This window comes from Empidonax traillii, unplaced genomic scaffold (assembly GCF_003031625.1).
Source record: "Empidonax traillii isolate 1590-97213 ecotype Southwest subspecies unplaced genomic scaffold, ASM303162v1 scaffold745:size721762, whole genome shotgun sequence".
NCBI lineage: Eukaryota > Metazoa > Chordata > Aves > Passeriformes > Tyrannidae > Empidonax > Empidonax traillii.
Genome location: NW_020955938.1, coordinates 425967 through 447919, shown reverse-complemented (window position 1 = coordinate 447919; position 21953 = coordinate 425967). Strand labels below are relative to the sequence as shown.

The following is a 21953-nucleotide window of genomic DNA, read 5'->3' as shown; positions in this document are numbered from 1 at the left end:
CCCGTGCTCCTCACCCCCTACTGCTGGCCGTGCCTCCCTCACTGTCTCTGTTTGCCTCTGCTTTGCCTCCTCAGCATCTCTGTGCCTCTTTGGTTGCTCAGCCCACTCTGTTTCCAACAGGATCACTGCCATTTTCAGCTTGAGCCTCTGGCCGAAGACACAGCCTGGGCCCTGCTCCTTGGGGGATGCTTGGACCCCACCAGCAGCCTCTGTACCCCAGCTTGTAGACACTAGAGCTGCTTGCTGAAGCTGTATTTTAATATAACCAGGGAAACTTGTATCCCCTCCTCTTATTCTCAACAAAAGGTCAACTGTTTCAGCTAAACTTACTAAAAAAAGAGTTAAAAAGACTGCTGAGGCAAACACCTATCACAGAAAATCTCAGTCCTAATAGTTTTGCAAGGTCTCAAGCACAGAGGGAGCGTAGTGTGGGAAAGTGCTGCCCCAGGTGGTAACCCTGCTACTGACCAGGCCAGCGAGGCCCTTTTGATTTATATGGCCCAAAATGGAAGCGGGAGATGAGCCCAGCACTGCTCTTGGCTACAGTGCAGCCTGGCAATGCCTCTCAGCAAGGCCCACTGCTGGAGCAGTGCTGTGCTGCAGCTGGATGGTGTTTGTCGAGCTCCTGAGAGGCTGCCGAAGATACGCCCTGGGCAATTACCCCTCCCTGTGAGCCTGCGGTGGAGACACGGGCTGGCACAGCTCAGAAGGGCTGCCCCCCGCTCTGGTTAATGATTTCCAGACCCCACAACCTCCTCCAAGGGCACCCAAGAGCCTCCTTTTGGACCTTGCCCCCGCTCCCAGGCACCATGACGAATCCAGAAGGTTCCTCCGTGGGGCTTGCTCACTCTCCTCCACCTAACACCGCTCCCATCTCCACCACACCCGTGCTGATGGATCCCAAACGTCACCACTGTCCCCCCCACCCCACCAGCTGGCACTGGGATTGCAGAGCTCTGCCATGCAGGGAGCTCCCTCCGGCAGCCAGGGCGTGCCCCCGGCCACTCACCAATGTGGCTGTTGTGCACGTAGACCACCTGTGCCTGCTCGGTCGGGGTGCGGCCCAGGCAGTAGAAGATCCCCACCAGATCGGTCATGGAGAAGCCCCTGGCCTGCACTTGGTTGCTGCGGTTGCGGTAGTTTTGGAAGCCCGTTTTGGGGTGGGTCATCACGATCTTGTTCTCCCGCTCGATCTGCAGGTAGCTCACGTCGCTCTCCCCCGTGACGCAGGAGAGGAAGAAGTCGGAGTGGGACAGGCTCTGCACGTTGGCGATCAGGGTGATGTCCAGGATGGCCCCTGGGGTGGGGGAGTACGAGGGCACATCACAACTGGTCGAGGGCACGGCCATCCCAGCCCTGCCTCCGGACCAGTTCCCGTCACCCACATGTCACCCCCTTTCCAGGACATTTTTGCCACCCCCAGCCCAGGAGGCACAGCAAGGTGCGTTGCAGACCCATTGGGACGGCACAGTGGGAATTTCCACTCTCCTTTCGGAGATCCCGACTGGCTCAGCTCCTCACTGTGAGCCGAGCTTGCGGTGTCTTGGGGTGCCTGTCCTCCCATGCTGGGGAGAGGCAGGGAAGGGAGGGCATCGCTGGCCTCTCAGGTCTCCAAATGGCTGATCACAAAGGGGTATTTCTTCCCTCCAAACCCCGCTCTGATGGCGCCACTGAGCTCCCACAGCTGCCTCATCCCACCAAGCCTCCCTGTGGCCAGGGCTGCTCACTGGGGCAGAGGGAAAGGCGCGATTTACCTGCCAGGCGTGGAAGGAGAAGCAGAAGATAAATCTGGAGTCCCATATCCTTGGAGTGTGTTCTGAATCGGGCGGAGGTCAGAAAATCCCCAGCATGTCCCAGCCACGGGGGGTCAGAGCTGGAGGCCGTGGCTGCCTAGGGGCTCCAAGTAAGCAGCACCTCAGGACCCCTGCCCCCAGCCCGTGCCCCCCATCTTGCCTCCACGCTGCTGCTTGACCTCCAGGGCAGCTGGGACCACCTTCTCTGGTGCATAGCCTGGGCACGGAGAGAGAGATGCCTCCGTTCCTGCTTGCTCAGCGGCCAGACACCCGCTCCTCCAGGGCTAGGGCTGCATGCTCAACGTTCTCTGAGCCATGCTGAACCCCCAGCCCGGGCAGGAGGTGCCTCACGCCCCAGCCCGCCTGGGCGGCAGCGTCCCCATCCCCTCGGTGCAGCCCCGTGGCCGCTGGCTGTGGGAAGGGCTCTCTGGAGCAGGGAAAGGAAAGGGGCCAAGGGGCCGTGGCTGGTGGCGGCGGCGGAGCCAAATCCTGTTTCCCATGCGGCGTTTCCTGCTCTCCACCCATTGTTTGGAGAAGGCCCTGACTCCAGGAGCCGGCGGGGGCTGCCCTGCAAGGCTGTCCCCCCGGGGAGCGGCGTGCGGCGGAGCTGAGGCCGCGCACACCTCGGGACGCCTCAGCCTCCCGCCGCCACGGGCCAGCTGCCGAGGCACGGCCACACCTGGGCTCCGTGTGCCTGGCCAGACTCGCTCCTGCAGTGGCCCATCATGGCAACGCCGCCCGGGCTGAAAGGGGCTGAGTGGGAGCACAGGCAAGGCAGCAAAAAAGCCATCCAGCCCACAGTGCCGCTGCCCGGGCAGAAAACCCTCCGTGTTGCTGTGAACGTGTCCGTGAGGAGGTGGAAAGCGGCGGGAACCTGGTTTTCCCTCAGCGCTTTCCCGTGCACGGTGCTGGTGTGGGCACGGCACGGCATGACCCCGCTGCCCCCACAGCCCCAGAGGGACTCACTCCCGGCCTTCCAGTCAGGCTGTGCCAGCCACCGGTGGGGTCCGGGCTCTTTGCCTGGCAAACAAAAAGCATCCCCCGGGGGAAATCACCGTAAGCTTCACCCACCAAACCCGGCCCTGCTTCACAAACTGAACTGTTCCCATATGAAAACCAGGGCTGCCAGGGAACGAGCCTCATGTTTTGGTGTGTCCTGAGCCCGTGCTGTATCCGGCCAAAAAAAAATCTAAAGCACACATGGAGAGGAAAGGGAAATCCATTCATCGCTTCCGACTATTTACAGAGTGCTCCGGGGCCACGCAGTGCCCATGGCATGCTGAGGGAGGGATGGCGGTGGGCAGGGGCTCCCCCAGTGCAGCCACCCCGCAGCAGGAGGGATGGAGAGGATCAGAAAAAGATGGACACCAGGTGCAGCTGCCCCCATTTGCCTGGAAAACAAAGCATTGTGCTTTGTCATGGGCTATGCATGGGCAAGGGACTGTGTTTAGGAGACCCCCTGGGCACTTGAGGCACAACCAAGAGGTAAATGCAAGAGCACAAGGCCATCCCACAGCAAGATGTGCAGAGGGTGGACAGCTCAGGGTGGTCCCTCTTGCTGTCAGTGCCCTCCTGGGGAACCCCAAATCCCCATTTTCCTGATTAACCCCAAGCTCGTTTGCAAGTGCATTGGGACTCATCTGCACACTCAGTAAAGAGAATATATGCAGGAATAGACAAGTAAATGGTTTCTTCCCCTTGTTTACTGGCTGTAGAGGCCAGTCACGCTCAGAGCCACAAGTACCATCGTGCCACTTCGTGTGGCTTTGCAACCACAGGATCTGCAGTGTGCTCCTCCAGGGAGCACAGCAGGGCCCCTCCGACTGCCTGAGGGGAGCTGGTGCAGTGCTTTGCCTTTTTGGGGAATGGCAGCCATCTGGGATCACTCTCTGCACCAGGTGATGCCCAGGGGATCTCAGGGATCCACTGAGGGATCTGGCCCAAGCTGATTTGTCCACTTGTGTTTTTTTCTAGGAGCACCTGGTTAAGAGCTGTGCTGTCTAACTGTGCAGATCCCTTGGGTTGGAGGTAGGCTGGGAAGCCTCTCTGGGGAGTTTTGTGGGGACACTCAACCAGGACCCTACAGCTCCAGTTTAAGTGTATTAACCTCCACAGGAGGAACCTGGGAGATAGGTAGGGGTGAGCACAGCCAGAGCAGCTCCCCACATGTGCTCGCCTGTAACGTGGAAAGCTCTAATTGCCCAACCCACAGCATGCTGAAAGCACCTGAATTTCTGCTAAATTTACAGACCTCAACTTTTTCTGCTGAATCACGACGGACTTAAAAAAAAAAAAACAAACACCCAAAGACTGATAAAAATACTCCTTTTTGTTATCATTTGCACATTCTAATGCGCGGCACCGCATGCCAGAAACCATAACGCACCGATCCGTTTCCTGATGGGAAATGCAAACGCCCTGCAAATCCACTGAGGGACTGGGCTGCCCCAGCAACATTTTCTAGCCCCGCTTCTCTGGATGCTTGTTTTGTTTTGCAGGCACAGCAGGTCCTGGGGAGGCCCCACAAGCTGGACTAAGGGCTGCTACCACCAGGTGTGGGAGCATCCCAGGAGCGGAGTGGCCGAGCATCCCCAGCCCAGCTGGTGGCATTGGCAGGGCAATTGGGAAGCAGGAGCTGTCTGGCTGTGCTGGCTTCCAGCACATGGCTGGCTACAGGATGAAGGACAGGCTGCTGGGAAGCCCTCTCCCTGAGGAAAGGGTGGGACATGGGGCTGTGGAGGAGCACTCTATCAGCTGGGGGAAGAGGGGCTGCCCTGTCCCAGTCGCCGATGGGTGGAAACTGCGACTCAGCAGTGCTCCTGTTGGCAGGCTGCTTCCTATCACTGAGCAGGAGTGGGACCAGGGAACAGGGAGCAGGGAAGAGAGCTTGGGGCCCCCTCTTCAGAGGCAAAGCCTGGAGCAGGTGCTGCCAGCACTTCCCTTGCCTGGGCTGTGGCTCTGCCAGCCCTCGCCTGTTCTCCTGCCCCAGCACCCGTAGGCACGGGAGCAGGTCTCTCCCCCAGCCTTGCACCAACCAACACCCACGAGATGCTGCTTCAACAGGATTTCCCAGACTTTCACTGACTCCATGGCAGGTCTGCAAGGGGGGTGCTGGAGGTGGTGGGGCACTCCCATCCTCTGGGACCTTCACAGCCAGGTGCTGCTCACTGAGCTGCTGCCGGGCCCAGAGGCGTGCCAGTTTGCTGAATGTTTTAAACACCTTTCTGCCCGAATCTCAGTAAGACTTTTATTTTCCTGTAGGACACTTTCCTGCTGCCTCAGCACCAGCTTCTCTGTCTGAGGCTGGCTGTGTGCTCCTGCCCTGGGTGTGTGGAGCCAGGACACAGCACGTGGGCCAGGCTCAGGCTGCTCTCCTTGAGCGTGGCATCCCAGGGCAGATGCTACAGAGGTGCTTCCTCCCCTTCCTTTGGCCCCCCAGCACCTCCCAGTGTCCTGCTCCCACCCAGGCAGTCCCCACTGCACCCCATGGTCCACCAGGCAGATGCTGGCGGTCCCCTGGTCACCGATCACAGGAGGCCACAGGGGTGGGAGGTGGCGGGGCGCGGTGGTTAATGTGTAACTGGCACTGCCACCTTTCACCCGTGCCCAGCTCGGGAGGGAGCGGGGCCAGGACAGCAGCCAGGCTGGCTCCCAGGCTCTGGTGGTCTGCAGGGCTGTGCTGCTGGGGTGCAGGGGCTCGGTGGGGGCCCTGGGCCGTGCGTGGCCACACCTCGCCCAGCACAGCCGGCTCTGCCGGCTTCCCAGCTTTCCCTGAAACTTGTTTTTCTGCCCGGAAGTTTCCCGGAGCCAAATGGCTCCTGCCTGCCTGCTCGGGGTCTGCAGCCTCCTCTGTGCCTGGGCAGTGGTGACAGGACACCCCTGCAGCCTTGACCACCAGGTAGGAGGGCGGAGGGGGCTCTGGCACGGGCAGCAGATGGGGGTGGGCAGGGGCACTCTGCTCCTGGTCCTGCCAGCACAGCTGGGGTGCCCACGGGGCAGCAGGGCCTGGCAGGCAGCTCCTGGTCTGCACAGCTCAAGAGAAGATGAACACTGAAAACCCATGGGAGCCAGTGGAGTTAACTGGGAGATGTGCTGTGCCAGCGGCCACCAGCTACAGCGGGGGTTCACCCACACCTACAGCCTGGCTGTCCTGCTCCCAGCCTCGGGCTGAACACGTTGTCCAGGCTGTTCACCAGAGCACAGCAGGGCTGACAAAGCCTTTCTGAGCCATGGGTGCTCGGTGCAGGTGCCCACAGCTCTGCAGCCCAGCCAGCTGCCTGCCTGCCCTTGCAACAGGCAGGGCTCACCTGCTCCCCTGCCCCAGCTGGGAGGATGCCCTTGTGTCACAGAAGAGCTCCCCAGGGGGCTGGAGGTGGGGATCCGGGGGAGGAAGAGGAAAGCCCTCTGCAAGCTGACCCTGTATGACAACTGCCCAGTAAGGAAGGACAGGAGGGTGACAACCTGGTGCCTTTGCACCCGTCTCGTCTGTTTGGGTTTTCCTCCCAGTCCTGCATGCTCCTCCTTTACTCCTTCAGTCCTGGGCAGTCCTGCTCATCTTTCTCTGTTTATCCAGGCCCACATGGGCAGCCCATGTGTTTTTTTAAATTTTTTGTGTCTTTGCTTCTTATGAACTCTGCAAGGGTAATTAATTTGAACTTCTGGGGAGTCTCACTCTAGAGATACTCCCCAGCAAGGGCAGCCCATCTCAGACATCAGTTCTTTTCCCAGGGACGGGCCGACTGCAATGGGAAGAACCTTCAGCATGCTCCAAGTTCCCTTCCAAGAAACATCACCAGTTTGGACCTCTCCTCCAACTCCTTGGTCGTGCCCCGTGACAGGACTCTCCTGATGCATTTCCCTTCCCTGCGCTCTCTCAACCTCTCTAGCAATGCCATGCCATCTCTGAGCCCAGCAATCTTCTCCAACCTCGGGGCGCTGTGTCTGCTGGACCTGAGCAGCTGCGGCATCACCTCCCTCCACACGGACACTTTCCAGGGCCTGGGAAACTTGCACACACTGCTCCTAAGAAACAACAGATTGCAGGAGCTTGATGTCCCTTTCCTGCTGCCACTGAAGGCTCTTTTCCACCTGGGCCTGCAGCACAATGAGCTGGTCTCCGTGGACACTTGGAGCCTGCAGCTGATGGAGACGGTCCCGCAGGTCCGTCTGGAAGGGAACCCCTGGGTCTGTGACTGCACCGTGCAGCCCCTGCAGCAGTGGCTGCAGCGCAGGAAAGGTGAGTGGATGGGGCAGGTGGCAGGAGAGGTGTCGGGCAGGAGGAACCCTGGGTTAGGAGTCCTGCTTGATTCTTTTACTCCAACCCCTGGGCAGGCTCTGAGATGGCTCTTCAGAGACCTAGCAGGATAATTTAGCCACTCTTCCAGGAAAGGGGCTGCATGTACACTTCAGCCCCTAAATCCATCTTTATGTAACTTTGTGGAGTGACTGCATTTTCAAGAGCTGCAGAGGGCTTGGCAGCTCTTCCTGTGGAGGCAGATCAGACTCCAATCATCTGAGCTCAGCTCCCAGGGAAAAGCAATGCAGTTCCTATCAGCATCCATGATTTTGGCATTAGTCAGTTAAGAGGAGCTTTCTAATCACAGCCACACACTTGCACAGTTCCTCGGTCAGGGAATTTTTCCTTTGGTTGTGCCTTACAATAGGCTGAGGGCTGGTGAGGCTGGAGGGCAGAGCCAGGAGCACTTTGCAATGTGTCCCATCCACCCGGGAGCAAGCAGGGATCGTCTTCTCCCAGCTGGGAGGGGATGGGTGAAGCCCCCTGTCTCACCTTAGCCCTCTTGTCCCCCAGCCGTGCAGGTGACCTGCGTGTCGCCCCCGGGGCTGCGGGGCCAGGAGATCGCAGCTCTGGATTCCCAGGCCCTGGGCTGCCGAACGAAGCACCGGTTCCCTCGCGCGCTCAGCACGGCACAGCAGACCACGGTGACCCAGAGCAACAGTAAGTTGTGCAGATTCAGAGGTGTCTGTAAGGTCGAGCTCCCTCCTGCCCCCTGTCATACCGGAGGGACCGCGGGTGGAGACGCAGTGCAGATGTGCAGTGGTTTGGTGGGGAGGGCGGTCACCCCCTTGGAGGTGCTTGCTGGCTTTGTGACAGAAAAGTTAGCAGGTGCCCCAAAGCCACGTGGAGCACAGACTTCACAGGGCTGGGCACCAGTGTCAGACAGCTGTCAGCAACTTTGCCCTCAGTGCTCACACACCCTCGGTGAAGAGCATTTATATTGCTCCTGAGGAAGGCAATCCCGCGCTGGCTGCGCCCTGCAGACGGGCACAGGGCTGGCAGGTGGGGAGCACTGGGTGTGCCACAGGCTGACCGTGTGCCTTTCCCGTGCCACAGCCACCAACACCACACTGCCTGCCACCGTGAAGGGGGGAAGGAGCTGGCCTTACCTGGTGGCGTTCCTGGTGACAGCAGTGGGCGTCTCCATCCTGATCGCAGTGGCTGCCAAGTGCAAGCTCGTCCACAAGAACTTCGCCAGCTACCGCCACCGACCGCTGCCTGAGATCAGCTCCATCGGAGGCAGCCCCATGGAGGACTGCAGTGTCTGGGACAGGGGCTCCTGCGGCAGCCAGTCCATGCAAGCTGACCTGCAAGCTGAGGATGATGATGGCTTCATCGAGGACAACTACATCCAGCCCAGCGAGCAGCTGCCGGACAAACAGGAGCGAGACTTGCGTCTCTCCATCTGAGCTCACAACTCAGCCACCGCCGCTGCAGCCTCTTGTCATCTCCATCCCCTTGTAGCTCCATCCCCTTGGCTGTTGACCCCGCATGTTTGGGGGCAGGAGGAAAGGAGCAGAGAGGAGGGGAGAGAGGGATGGGCAGGGAATGGTGCTGGAGGCTGAAGGCAGCCAGCCCTGCAGTGCCCCAGCACGACACTGACAGGCTGCACTGTCACAGGGACACCAAACCTGCTGCTGCTTTCCCAGCCTTGCTGGGATGCTGAGGATGAAGGAGGTGGCGCCCACTGTGCCCAGGAAGCCTGGTGCAGTGGGAAGAGGAGCCTGCCCTGGTGCTGTCTGCGGGGCCTTGGGCACTGACCCCACTGCACCAGACCCAGCCCTGCTCTGTCCCTCAATGCGTTGTCACTCTGGGGTGTGATTAAAGCATGATTTAGCCCTGCCTCTGCCTGCAATGGTTTGTTGAGACTCTCCCTGTGGCAGTGCTGGGAGGAGACCCCCTCAGCCCCACAGCTGGGGTGTGGCTTTTTTTGCACGTGCTTTCAAGGACCATAAATACACTCCTCGTTAATTGCGGCAGTGAGAGAACAGGCCGGTGGCACGAGTGCTCTTGTGCAGACCGATCTGTCACCTGCTGTGGTGCAGGCAGCCCTGGGACATCGCCACAGTGTTTCTGTGCACTTCTCTCCAGCGTTGCTTCCCAGCGTCAGACAGGATGACCTCAGAGGTCTTTTCCAACCTAAATGTTTCTGTGAGTCCGTGATTCCCACCGTAGCCCTTCTTCCTTTTCTCTCTTCCCTCTCCAGCAAAACACGCTGAAAGACACTTACCTTCCCCCTGCCACGAGCAAATTTTTCAGTGGTGCCAGCTGCAGCGTCAGGCGGCCACGAGTGCTGGGGCGAGACGACCCCGTCCCCTGGCTCCCATTAGAGTCCTGTGTGCATCCCAAACCGTGGAGTTACAGGAACATGGTAATTTTTTGCATTCCTGTCATCTTTGTGGTACGATAAACAGCACATGAGACGCAGGTAACTGCAAGTTGTGTCTGCTGTAGTCGGTTGTGCCTGCATTGGTTACGCTGGAGTTAAAAAGCAGGGAGCAGCAGCAACATTTCACCCTCCTTGGTAAGTGATTCATAAGGCTGGTACCATCCGGCCGGGAAGATTTCCCAGGGCACAGCCCAGTCGTTACCGTGCCTGATAGCTCGGGAATCTCTTCCTCATGCTCCAGAGCAGGAAGTATCAACGCAGGGGGACAGCATTTCTTGCAGCCCTGCCACACAGGCAATTCCCCGCCTCCTTCAGGTCTCTGTTTCACTATTAACTTTCTGTTTCTCCACTCATTAAGACATTTACAGAGCATAGTGTATACAAAGGTAAATAATACACCTCGGAGAGTGTGAACCAAAGAGGACAAATGGGTCAGGCACTGGATGGGCAATACAACCCAGACAGCAGATGTGACATTTGAAGCCATGAGGAGGAGGAAAACTTGCTGGCTTCCTTTCAGTGGTCAGCCAGTTTTTGCTCTTTAACGCCGTATTTCTAAACTGAGCTTTACTTTTTTTCTCGTGGTTTGTCTTCCGGGCTCATGAACTACCCATGAAAATACACTATATACTGTAATTTTGGGGAATTTTTGTTATCTTTCTGGTAAGATAGGAGACTTAAATCTGAGGGCTGGGAAAATGCATTTCAGTTATGTTTCAGAGGGTATTTTCTGGGCTTTTTAACATGCTTTTCAATCACATGAACTCACGCTAGATGCGTTATTTTCTTTTTAGTCTCAGTGGCGTCTTAAAAGAGACTAAATCTGCAAGAGCCCAGGCTTATTTATCCAGGATCTCACTTAACTCCTGTCCCTCAGTACCTAGTGGTGGGTTGCTTGTCTACTTGAACCCTGCTAGAAGTCCCACCCACTTATTTTTTAACCAAGCTTAACATGTCTGGTTTTCACGTGTGGTTTTTAATGCCTTCTCTCCAGGCAGCTCCAGTGCAAGTGGGGCAGCTCACAGGGAGGGAAATACAGCTGGCCTGCAGAGCTGGGAATACAAGGGGTCAGAGCAGAAAAAGAGGATCCTTCTCGAGGGGGTCCGCCCAGGAAGCTGCTGCGGCTGAGGCTGGGGATGGGACAGGGAGCAGGTATGCAGGCAGACTGGTTCCAGGCTCCTTGCAGGGAGCAGCTGCTGCCACAAGGCTCAGCCCTGCCACAGGGTAAAAGCTTCTCTGTAAACAAACCAGCCAGCACTTACACATTCAGGAAAGATTTGTGTGCTCCATGGGAGCACCTTTGAAGGGTCACGGTGAGGTCACAGGTTCACAGAGGGGATCTGGCTACACCTGGGTCCTTCAGCAGAGGGAGAGGGACCTGCAGTTGGAGGTAGGGGTCATGTATCAGGAAATAAGGTTTTGGGGCTGTGGTGGCACAGGAGGGACCCTGGGCTGTCATGGTTTCTGCCCTGGGCTCAGCCTGAGCAGAGGCCAGCCCTGCAAAGCCCTGCCACCTCCTGCTCTGCAGAGAGGCCAGCACTCAAGCATCAGCCTTCAACACAGTCGGCTTCTCCAACACTTTATTATGTATTTCCACACACAACACAGGAACTCAGGAAGACACAAACCAGTACCCCTGCTGCAGAGGTGAGTCAGGGACTGGGGCAGCGCAGGCTGTCCCTCTGGGCACCGGACACCCAAACCATCATCTTCAGGCACAGCCTGTTCTCAGCCATTCTCTCCTTGGGTTGCTGATGTGGCCCATGATCACCCTTGTCTGGCACAATTCACAGGCACGTGGGGCACATTCTGAAGGGGCTGTGGAGGGGAGGAGGGTTCACAGTGACATGCTGTGGAGGGGAGGAGGACTCACAGTGGCATTTAGGCAGCGCGGAGCTGCGAGCTGGGCACAGTCACGCGTCTTCACAGAAATGCCCAGATGTGCAAAACAGCTGGGGCAGAGGCAGCTGTGGCCTGCCCACACGTGCGGGTTGGGGGAGTGGGGAGTAACTGCTGGAGCGCTGATGCAGCCAGAGGGGGTGCAGCCTGGCACAACTGCACAGGCACTGACACAGACGTGCAGAGCACCAGCAGCGGTGATGGTGCAGAACTCAGAGCAGCTCTGGCCTGTCCCTCCCTGCGCAGGCACAGTGGTCCCTGCTGGACCTGGGGCCAAACAGCCCAGAGGGGAAGCTCTTTGCTTTGAAGAGGTTTAGCACAGAAAAATCTGATCTCAGCAATACCCTCTGAGCTCTTGGGCAGATTAAGGGAGGAGATGCAGAGAGAAGAGGAAACAGCAGTTTAATAAAACCCAAAAGATGAAGTGAAAGTGGCAGAGGAAAATGTAGGAATAACAGATATACAGAAAGGAAAGCCCAAATGATGTGCCCATACTTCGGGGGAAACAATCCAAGGCTTCAGGGGAAGGAAAGCCAGTCAGAACAGGGCAAGAGCAGATGAATACAGATGTGCCCTCATGTGATCTCACTACACCAGGGACAGTGGGGTCTGGAGCTGTGAAAGGATGAAGCCTTCATTGCCCAGCATATACCTTGTGGGGCTCACTGGTGGTGAACTCTGACACTGCCTCCAGGTGTGGAGACAACAGTGACTTGTGCTTTTAGTAGGGGAATGAGCTACCATCCTCTTCCAAATGAATTTTCTACCAGGCACTTAAAAATAATAGCTCAGTCTTGTGCCATTGCGGAGGAAACTTGGCAAATAATGAGCAAAACAGACATCTGGGGCAGGGCATCTCAGATGAGGGGGAGAAGGGAGCAGACAGGAAGATGAAAGAGAAGGTTGTGCAGGAACAGCTTTGCTAGGAGGTTAAGATCTATGTCAATGGAAAGAGCAGGAAATGGGTTAGTGGGTCTCTGAAGGAAATGAGAATTTTGATAGGTAAATTAGTCTCAAGTCACAGGAAGAGCTCCCGGGGTGAATTGTTAGTCTGCCTCTGGGAAGGACACCTTGGAGATGGACACTTCATAGAGATAAAACACCAAAAAAGCCCCAGGTAAGGCCCAAGTGGCAGCAGAAAAACTTTTTTGCCCTGCAGGAGCTGCAGCACTTGGTAGACAGAAACAGCATAGAAACAGGCAGGGACTGGGATGAGCTGCAGGGCTCCTGGCAGCAGAGGTGCCTCTGCTTGGGAAACTGCAGTGGGAGGGCACAGCACTCCCCCCTCACACCACTTGCAGAGAGCCCCAGCCCCGGGATTCAGGCATTCCATCACCATCCCCCAGCCGCTGCACCTTGCTGTCTGTGGCTCATGTGGCTGATGCTGGTGTGATAACAGAGCCCCAACTCACAGTCCAGCATGGATAACCTGTCAGGGCCCTGACAACCCTTGATCACCCCTCTGATAAACCACAGGTGATGGTGGGCTGCAGGAATGTAAGGCTGGAACAGATCCTGGCATTGCAAACACAAACAGAATTTCATGTGAGGTCCAGCCATGCTGTGGCTCTGGCACGAAGAATCCCATGCAAATCCCACACTCACTCCCACAGACACACAGGTGCTTTCTTGGGAGCAGGCCCTGCAGCCATACCTCCCACCAGGCTCCCTTTGCCTGTGCCTCATGCTTGCTGACACAGAGTATTCCCTGCCATTCACCAGCTGCTAGAGGCTCTACTTTGCTCAGGAGCTGGCGGCCCTGCACAGAGCACAGGGTGGTTTTATGCCACCCACAATCACAGCCTCTCCTGCCAGGAGAGCGCGTGGCAGCTCCAGGACCTGCAGGAACCAAGCAAGCACTGGGGTCCCCAGGGGTACAGGACAGGCTCACCTTCGCTCTGTGACACAGGTCAGGAGCAGCTGTCACAGGAGGTTTGAGGAGATAAAACACCAACCAGGCCAGCACTGCAGTCCCAACACACCAGGTCCCAGAGCCCGTCCAGGCACCCCGAGTCTCTGCTGTGCCATCAGCACAGCGAATGCCAGCAAATCCCCGGCCAGAAGCACAAGGCACATCGCAGCTCCCGCCCTTCCTTCGGGAAAGGCCAGCACTGACGGGTCCTGGCTCAAGTGTCCCGGCTCAGATCAGGTTGGCCATGCTGGAGGTGGGAGGAAGCCGCCTGTTCCCGGCGAGGCGGCCGGAGATGGTGAAGACGCGGATCTCGCCCGCCTCCAGGCTCCGAGGGGCGGCCCGGCGGCAGGAGGTGCAGAGCAGGTAGAGCAGCAGGCAGAGCAGGATGGCGCTGCCAGCAGTCAGCAGGACCACCCCGCTGGTGAACATGCTGGCCAGCGGCCGCGCGGGGCTGAGCTGCATGGTGGTGGTGGTGGAGAGGACGGTGAGCACCAGCCCGCAGACCAGCAGCACCAGGGAGCTGAGCAGCAGCACCAGGCAGTCCGAGAAGCCCCCGCTCTTGAGGAGCTCGATCTGATCCCGGCTGCGGATGCAGTTCATGTCCTGGATCGCAGAGCTCAGCAGCTGCTTCAGCAGCACCAGCAGGGCCAGGAGGCAGAGCGTGGTGCCCACGGCCAGCCGCCACTCTCCGGACCGGCTGCTGGTGCTGTACAGCAGGATGATGCCCCCAATCCCACAGGCCAGGATCAGCACCACAGCCATCCCATAGCACAGGATGGACTTCTTGGGGTCCTGGAACCACCAGAGCTCCACATGCTCCTCCAAGATGTTCCTCTGGATGTGGTCTGCGTCTGCAGGGGTGCGGGGGCTGCTCAGCTCTGCCAGCTCTGGCATGGTGGGCAGCTGGGTGAGGAGGGCACAGGGGGGTGGTTGCACAGATGGATCTACACCCTTACGGCGAAGTGGAGGGTCAAGGCAGCAGCGGTGGCGAAGGCAGCTGCATTTCCCCAGCAGCAATGTCTCTGCCTCATTCTTTGGATCCTCATGGAGCTGCCTTCTGCAGTGGTGCCACCCGAAGAGCTATGGTCCACGTGCTGAGATTGAGCCCACCACCCAGGCACGGCTGTGGAACATGCTGGAGCAGCACCATAAGGGAGTAACCGGGGCTGTGTCCTTCCTTTCCTGTGCCTTTCATCTGGAAGAGTCAAGAAGAGAAGATTTCATTAAACAGAGACCCTGCCCCCCTGCACCAGTCAATCAATCAATCAGTAATTAATCAATCAGTCAATCCCCTGCTGAACCCTGGGCCTTGGCTGCTCCAGGCTGGCCTGCAGACCTCACTCTGCCTCCCTCACAAAAGCCCTGTGCGCTGGAGAACAGATCATCCACACACGTCTTCCCAGGAGACCTCCACGCACTTCAGGGGAACCTCAGCCTGGCCCAAGGACGAGTCTCCTGCCTCCCCAGCCCCGCTCAGAGGCTACTGGCACACTGCTGCCCACAGGACTCTGCCTGCAGCTGGTGCTGGCAGCAGGGCAGGGACAGAGCAGAGGCAGGTCCCTCCTGGGATAAAGCCCCATTCACAGCTCTGGCTTCACATGCTCCCTCATCAGCATCAGCCTCTTGTCACCAACTGGCTCTGCTGCCCAGAAGGACAGCAGGAGATGGGGGTCAGGACCAGGGTTTAACCCTTCCATTCCAGGCGCTGGAAGAGCGAAAGTTGCCCTTGCTGCACGTTCTCAGCCTTGTCCCTACCCCTGTACTGCCGGTGGTTTCCCCTCACAAGTTCCTTACAGAAATGCAGTGGTTACATCTCCAGTGGCCTCAGCACTGCCCTGGAAAGAGCTGTCTGACAGCTGGGAACAGGCACCCCGAGATTTTGCTCTCCTCTCTGCTGGTCCATGAAACACTTCTCCGCAGGAGGGGAGCAGGGGAAGGGTGGTGGTGGTTGCAGGGTGGAGGGAGGCTCCGAGGTGCTGTGCTTAGCTGGGCTCCCCTCGGCACAGCACCTTTCTCTGGCTTCCCAGGCTCACGTCCCCAGTGTCCTGGTTCTCCTTGCTGCTTCTCTGGGTACAGTGTTACACCAGGAGTGGAAAAAACTTGCATTTCTCTCACATAATGTGCCTCCCTGGCGCGTCAGTGCCCCAGCTGGTCCCACAGCACCACAGGGACCCTCTAGAACAGCTCGTACCCAAATCAAGGAGAGGTGCTGGGGAGGTCAAGGATGGGAGCATCTCAGGTGTGCCCTGAAGTTATGGGGCAGACCCTGGAGACCCAAGAACTGCCTCTGTGGCCACCTCCCCAACGGGCTGATTCCCCCTTGACCATCACAGGCACACACACACACACAAACTGCTCTGAGCCCTGCAGGAGCCCGTGGCAGGGACAGGAACTGACGCGGGTCCCTCGTGTCAGAGCTGTGTCACTTCTCCCGGGTGGAGGGACGGCCACTCAGCACCCTGCCTGCTGGAAACGGCTCTCAGGAGCCCTTCAGCCCGTGCCAAGCACACTCTGTTTGTCTTCGTGCCCTGCCCTGTGTGGCGCTGGGACTCGGGGCTCGTTACACACGGGCAGGGACAATTTGTGACCTCCACGCATGGCAGCTCTGCACACACCAGGGATCTGTCCTCCCATCGCTCTCCCTGTCCCCACATAGCCTCCACAAACCACAGCCCCTCATGGCATTGTCTTTGCTGCCAGCAAACACCTCAAAAACCCCCTTCCCTTGGGGCCCGGCCAACACGGGGTGGGGGCAGAGGGAGGACAATAGTGTGGGGGGTGCCCGAACCAGACACCGCCTGACAGTGTCAGGCCAAGCTCCTCCTGAGTCACTCCCCGGCTGTGATGGAGCATGAGGTCACTTTGGACGTGGCTCAGGGCGCTCTGCCAGAGACAGCACGTGTCCAGGAAGTCTGTAACCACCGCGGCACCCATCGCGCCCCGTGAGCTGCACACGGGGTTGTTCCCTGCATGGCTCCTGCTGCTTGGATTGCCTGGCCAGGGAGTGGGCTGGGGGCACAGGAACCCAGGCTCTGCTTGCTGGGAGGCCTGTGAGAGATCTCCAGCTCCTGGGTAGAGCCAGAACAATCAGAAAGCATCAGTTAGAGAGGGAAAAGCGCTGTGGCTGAGCAGGCTGATCTGTGCCTGCTGGGACTCCGAGTTTGCATGAGACAGCAGGTACCCTGTGCTGTCCACATGTGCCCAGGACACAGGTCCCTGAGAAGGTGAGGATGTCACGGGGCACTTTCAAAGCAGAGGAGTGGGAAGATGTTGAGTCTGGAGTTGTTTCCCAGCCCATGCAAATCAGCCTGGTGCTAAACACTGCTTCCTCCTGCCTCTCCTCCTCCAAGCACAGAGGTGCCTTATCTCCTCCTCAGCATCATTTGGGTGAGTCTGGTAGATAGCAAGTTTGTAGATTAGATTGAGATTTTGGACTAGGAAATCATAAAGCTTGGAGAAGTGCAAAGTCTGTGTCCTTCTGCTGCTTGACCCAAGTTGTGCACACAAGTTGTGAGTCAAACAGTAAACAAAAAAAAACCACAACAGCACAAACCACAATGAGGGAAAATGTGACCAAAAATCAAGCTACAGCACTGCATTCCTGTGTTACTTTCTAAAAGTTAACCATTTGAGTTTTTTATTTGCTCTGAAGGAGGACAGGGAGCAAGATAAAAGTGTAGGAACATCTGGCTGAGGAAAAAAAAAATAAGGTGTCACCTCTACGAGCATGTATTTTCCAGTGTTATATTAACCTCTATTAAACAAATGATTTGGAGAGTTTCCCAGTGTTACATTAACCCCTATTAAACAACTGATTTGGAGAGGCAAAGGCTTCCACTGCAGTGTGGTTTCATGTTTCCTTCTGTCAGTTTGAAAATGTATAATCTTTATTCTGCAAGAATCCACTCTTGCTTGGGCTTCTCTAGACTGTGAGGGTTTGTGCTGCTAATAACAGTATTTTTACTCTTACAATCACACTACTGAACCCAGAACCTTCAGTGCTTCCGTCCCTGTATGCAAGACAAAAAAGAGGAGAGGACCAGCCACACTGTGCTTTATGTCCAAAGGGCACATTTCAGGAAAAAAATTGACACTCTTTCCTTCCCCACTGCTGGTTGGCAGGTGGAGAGGAAAAACATGAAAACACTGGGAATGTAGGAAAACAAAAATGTTCATGTTTTTCCTTCTTCATTATGGTTGGTTTTTGTTTTTTTTTTTTTTCCCCCCACTCTGACAACATTTAACTGGAAACTGAGGGTCATCATCGACAGTTTCCTGGCCACTCCTGGCTGCAGGTGTGGAAGATGCACACTGGCTGAATGCCTAGAATGATATATGCATGTGTTTATTTACTTATGAACTTTTTATGTCTGGCTGCCTGATATCTGATAGACAAGCCATGCACTGTATGTTAACTAACACTTTAATTTCAGAGTCACAGTTTGTACTCCCCACTTCCCTCCTCTCCCTGAACCCAGGGGTACCCCTTTGAGGCATTCCTTACCCACAGGATTCAGGAGAGGAAGTCTGGAGATGGGACAGGCTCCTGCAGTGCTTCCTTGTACTTCCAGCCTTGGAAGGGTTTTATGCAGCCTTATGTGGGCTTCGTGAGCATCACGGAGACTGGAGGAGTCAGCAAGATTTGCTGTAAAATAACAATACACAAAATGATTTACATGAGCAACCTAGATGAGAGCTGCTAACAGAGCCTCACAATCTTAAACAAATTCAAGCCACCTCAGTCCCCTGCTTCCCCAGTCCCTCACAGCTTATTTGCTTCTTGGCTGTTTGGGATGAACTTGCCACCCCTCTGTGCCTCACAGAAACCTTTAGACCAGAACAGGCATAATTTTTTTAACCAAAATGTCATGTAATTTTTCCAACTTCCAATGCTTTAGGAAGCATTTCTTTACCGAGAGAGTCAGCCCTGAATTGTTGTAGATCCCTTCTAACCAAAACAAAATATTCTATTCTGTCTGCTGTATTCTAGTTTGTCTACTCTATTCTGTCTATTCTGTTCTATTTCAGTTGAAGAGGACCTAAAATGATAATCTAATCCAATTGCCTGACCAATTCAGGCATATTATTAAGAGCATTGCCCAAATGCCTCTTAAATACTGACAGGCTTGGAGTATTGACCACCTCTCTAGGAAGGCTGTTCCAGCGTTTGACCATCCTCTCACTAAAGAAATGCTTCCTAGGCATATTCAATTCTATTCTAGCTCTCCAGTAGGCTGAAAGAGAATGAAGCTCATGTATCTTGTTTTATGCCTGAATTACTGACAATGCACAAATCAGGTGCTCTGAATGTCATGGTGCTCAAGGTCTGTCTGTGCCCCCGGGGAGCATGTGGGAAGGTTCCCTCTCTTCTTCTCCTGAGAACTCAGCACTGGGGACAGAGGAACCTGCAAAGAATGGGAGTAATGGGGCCTTTATGTGGCATGTCTGTCTCACCCAAAATCCTAGCAAGAGACTCGAGCTCTTTTGGCTGCTCCATCAACCACCAATTCCCAGCGTTCCTCCTTTCCCGGGCTTCTCAAAATCCACGCAAAGTTGGGCAGGTTAATCTGCACCTCTGGGGAGAGACCACCCTCTCTACCCTGCCAGGGGGATACTTCTTTCCCAGAAGTGAGCATCTGTCCCACCAGTGCTCCTGCCACGAGACATCCTTTGGGAAGCCCCAGGGAAGCCCTGGGTGATGGTGGACTGTCCCTTCCTTTCTCCAGGCCTAGGGCCTCGGAGGTTAAGGGTGGTGGAGGGCTTGTTGTAACAGGGGCAGTGTGCAGTTGCTTTTTACACAAATCTAGACAGCTTTGGCATGCTCCATTATAAAGTCTCGTGTTCCTTTTCCTCTCTCCGTGCATTAACAGGTATCCATTACCCTGACAGGACAGAGCCTGTCCCTCACGCACCTCTGCCGAGGGTGGCCTGGGAGTCCCAGAGGGACGCGAAACTCCCAAGCCTTGCCTGCTGAGAGGAAACACAGTGGTGCGAGGAAGAAACACAGCGGAGGCAAGAGGCAGGATCTCTTAAGAAGTAGGTCTGAGGCAAACCCCAAACCTGCCGGCAGCTCCTGGCGAAGCGCGGCTCAGCTCCCGGGGAGGAGGGATCGATCACTCACCTGCTGCCCACACGCGACAACCCAGCACAGTTTTCCTGCTCCTGCCTGGCAGCAGCGCTTTTTCCTGGCTTTCCTTCCACTGGATCCAGCTACCGGGGGGGAGCCCACGGGGAAAAATCTCCTCCTTTCTTCCTGCAGCCGCCTGCCAAGCGGCAGGTGCGGTGCCCCTGCCGGTGCCCGTCCCGGTGCGGCGGCAGCACCGGCGAGGACAAGCTGCGAGCCCTCACCTCTCGCCCGGGCAGGTGCATTCCCCAGCAGGGTGGCGTCTCAGCAAACCTGCTGCTGCTCTTGGACGGGCTCCAGAGCCACGCCGGGGTGCAGGTGCTACCCCTCCCTCCTCGGGCAGGATCTGGCCTCTGGCCACACACCGATCCTGGAAGGTGGCTCATTTCCTCCCAGCTGGAGGGGAAAGGGCTGCTTCAGAGCCAGGGAGCAGCTCCCAGGCAGCGAGGAGAGAGAGAGGGAGCCTGCAGCCAGGTTGGCAGTGCTGGGGAAGATTGACGCATTCAGCAAATATTTGGTATCGTGGTATTAAATAAAGCAGCTCCTGCACTGCTGTGTAGGCTAAAGCCATCTGGTCATATCAGACCTGGATCTTTCCATGGCATTAGTCCAGGCAGGCACTTAAGTCAGGCAAGATGTCATTGTGGTGTCATCTTCCCATGACAAGGCAGCTGCAGAACCCCCCTCGCTGGGAGACAGCAGCACCAGCAGAGCCTACTGTGCTGCAGAAGAGCTGGCTTCCTGGTAAACCCCTGGAAAGAAAATGGTAACCATTTTGAGAGGAATTAGGGAAACAGAAAAGGAGTCGTTTAAGAAATAAGAATAAAAAAAGGGAGTAGCAGGAACACAGAAGTCAGTAGGGGAATGGGATTCCCAGGCTTAGTGAATATCCCCTCCTATGTGGCTGGGCTTCATCACAGCCAAAGAGATCATTACTGTTAGTCTGAGCAGCTGGAAAATCTCCTGGGAGATGCAGGAGGAAGAAAATGGGACTGAACAACAGCTCTTGCCCAGCTGATGGAAAAGGGAGGCTCAGTCTTTAAGTGACATGCTAGTTTTTTAGCAGGCTATGTATGAGCAGGGAAGCTTAGGATATGCTAGTCAAATAGAAACCAAGGAGGAGTGTGACATCTTAAGAATTTGTCTGAGAAAAATCTGAGAGATCTTTTGAAATCTGTGAAATATCATCAGTCCAGAGGTTGTTGTCCTAAACCTCAAACAGCAAAGGAGATGTGGTGAGCTTTGTAATACAAACACCCTTGAACAATGAGCTTGACCCTACTCAGAAAAACCTGGTCTTTTAGTTGGCCCAGTTAACAAAGGAGTCATCCAAGGGGAAACCTTATTCACGTTTAAAGATAACGATATATTCACTTAAAAAAATGGGCTGTAGCTTTATAAGAGCATGAGATGCTTTCCAGCTCGTTTAGAGATAAAAGGAGAAACAGAACAATGCAGATCAAAGAAGAAAGTGTCTTTGCACCCCCGGGAGAATTTAGAAGACCATTAGCACACAAAACCATAATCCAGTTACAACTTAATTCTACAACATTTCTACAGCATGTGCGTGGGAGTTTGACCTTTGTCTGGTTTTCCCAGTATGGAAGGGGCTTGCACATCTGCTTTGCTTCCAGCAGATCTTTGATAAGCCTCACTTGTAACACTCTGCTGTGCCCGACTTTTAATGTTCCCCTATACAAGCGATGTTTTAGCTGCCTCTTAGCCACTAAGATCAACTTCAAAATCCTCCTCAGCCTAGTTTGGCAGCTGCTTACTTAGGCTTTATCTGACAGGCCTTGTATTGCCTTTAAAATCTTTCCAGTGAGGGTGACACAGGGACATATTATTAAGCACATCAGTCACCATTTATAAATAATTCTTCACCTGTATGTTCCTATATGTTAGGACAAGGTTCTGCTTTTTCACAAAGATTGATTCCATTTCTCTAAACCACTACTATTAAAACAGTGTGTTCTATGGTTCTACCACACAATTTATTCTGACAGAGAGAGGGGAAAATTATACCACATGGGAGTCTAGCAAATTAAAATGGGTGTGTGCTGAAAATTTAGGAGGGAACTAGTTTCTAAAATATTTACTAATTACATTAATTACATCCTCTTTCTGTACAGGAAGTATCAAGATGATTATATGGGGAGGGGAGGAGGAAGAAAGGGTGTTAAGCTAGCCCATTAACAGACCAATTCCATCATAACTTCTTCCTTTTGCTCCTGTGAAACCTACGCTTCATACAGGTTAAAGATGCAAAACGGGGAAAAAAAAATAAGACTGAAGAAACCTAATTCCACGTTCATGGACAAAGCACTCAGCTGAGTCCAAAAGTCACAGCAGCTCATGGAACCATCTGTTTTGCCATGGTGTTACCCTGGAAATGAGTCCAGTACCCCTAGTAGTAATCCAGTTTACATGTTACCCAGCCTTGGCACCACCATCCTCTGTGTAATACTATTAGGAGTATGTGGAAAGCACTTGGCACTTTTCTACAGTTCAGGATAGCAAGTGAAACAGTAACACATCAG

The 21953-nt window shown here is 55.3% G+C and overlaps 3 protein-coding genes across 5 annotated transcripts in view; 1 reads left to right on the top strand and 2 right to left on the bottom strand.

Annotated features, from left to right (window-relative positions):
- Positions 1–2385, bottom strand: part of TIE1 (tyrosine kinase with immunoglobulin like and EGF like domains 1) — a 14110-nt gene extending 11725 nt beyond the window's left edge. The window contains exons 1-2 of the mRNA XM_027900665.1: positions 1755–2385; positions 1010–1297 (exon numbers count right to left, since the gene is read on the bottom strand). Coding sequence (XP_027756466.1) covers positions 1010–1297; positions 1755–1800 — 334 coding nt within the window. The 5' untranslated portion in view covers positions 1801–2385. The remainder of the gene's footprint in view (positions 1–1009; positions 1298–1754) is intronic.
- Positions 2386–5406: 3021 nt separating this feature from the next.
- CUNH1orf210 (chromosome unknown C1orf210 homolog) lies at positions 5407–8932 on the top strand. Its single transcript, XM_027900678.1, has 4 exons — positions 5407–5691; positions 6522–7029; positions 7603–7749; positions 8146–8932. Exons 1-4 carry the CDS (start codon positions 5605–5607, stop codon positions 8496–8498), a joined length of 1095 nt encoding a protein of 364 aa, XP_027756479.1. The 5' UTR covers positions 5407–5604; the 3' UTR covers positions 8499–8932.
- Positions 8933–12887: 3955 nt separating this feature from the next.
- On the bottom strand, positions 12888–17873 carry TMEM125 (transmembrane protein 125). Of its 3 annotated transcripts, none has more exons than XM_027900677.1 (2): positions 17794–17873; positions 12888–14484 (listed from the first exon to the last, which is right to left on the bottom strand). In XM_027900677.1, exon 2 carries the CDS (start codon positions 14181–14183, stop codon positions 13518–13520), a length of 666 nt encoding a protein of 221 aa, XP_027756478.1. In that variant the 5' UTR covers positions 14184–14484; positions 17794–17873; the 3' UTR covers positions 12888–13517. The 3 variants fall into 3 exon arrangements, with proteins under 3 accessions (XP_027756478.1, XP_027756477.1, XP_027756476.1); XM_027900676.1 differs by lacking the exon at positions 17794–17873 and adding an exon at positions 14631–14916; XM_027900675.1 differs by lacking the exon at positions 17794–17873 and adding an exon at positions 14683–14916.
- Between the last annotated feature and the right edge of the window lie 4080 nt (positions 17874–21953).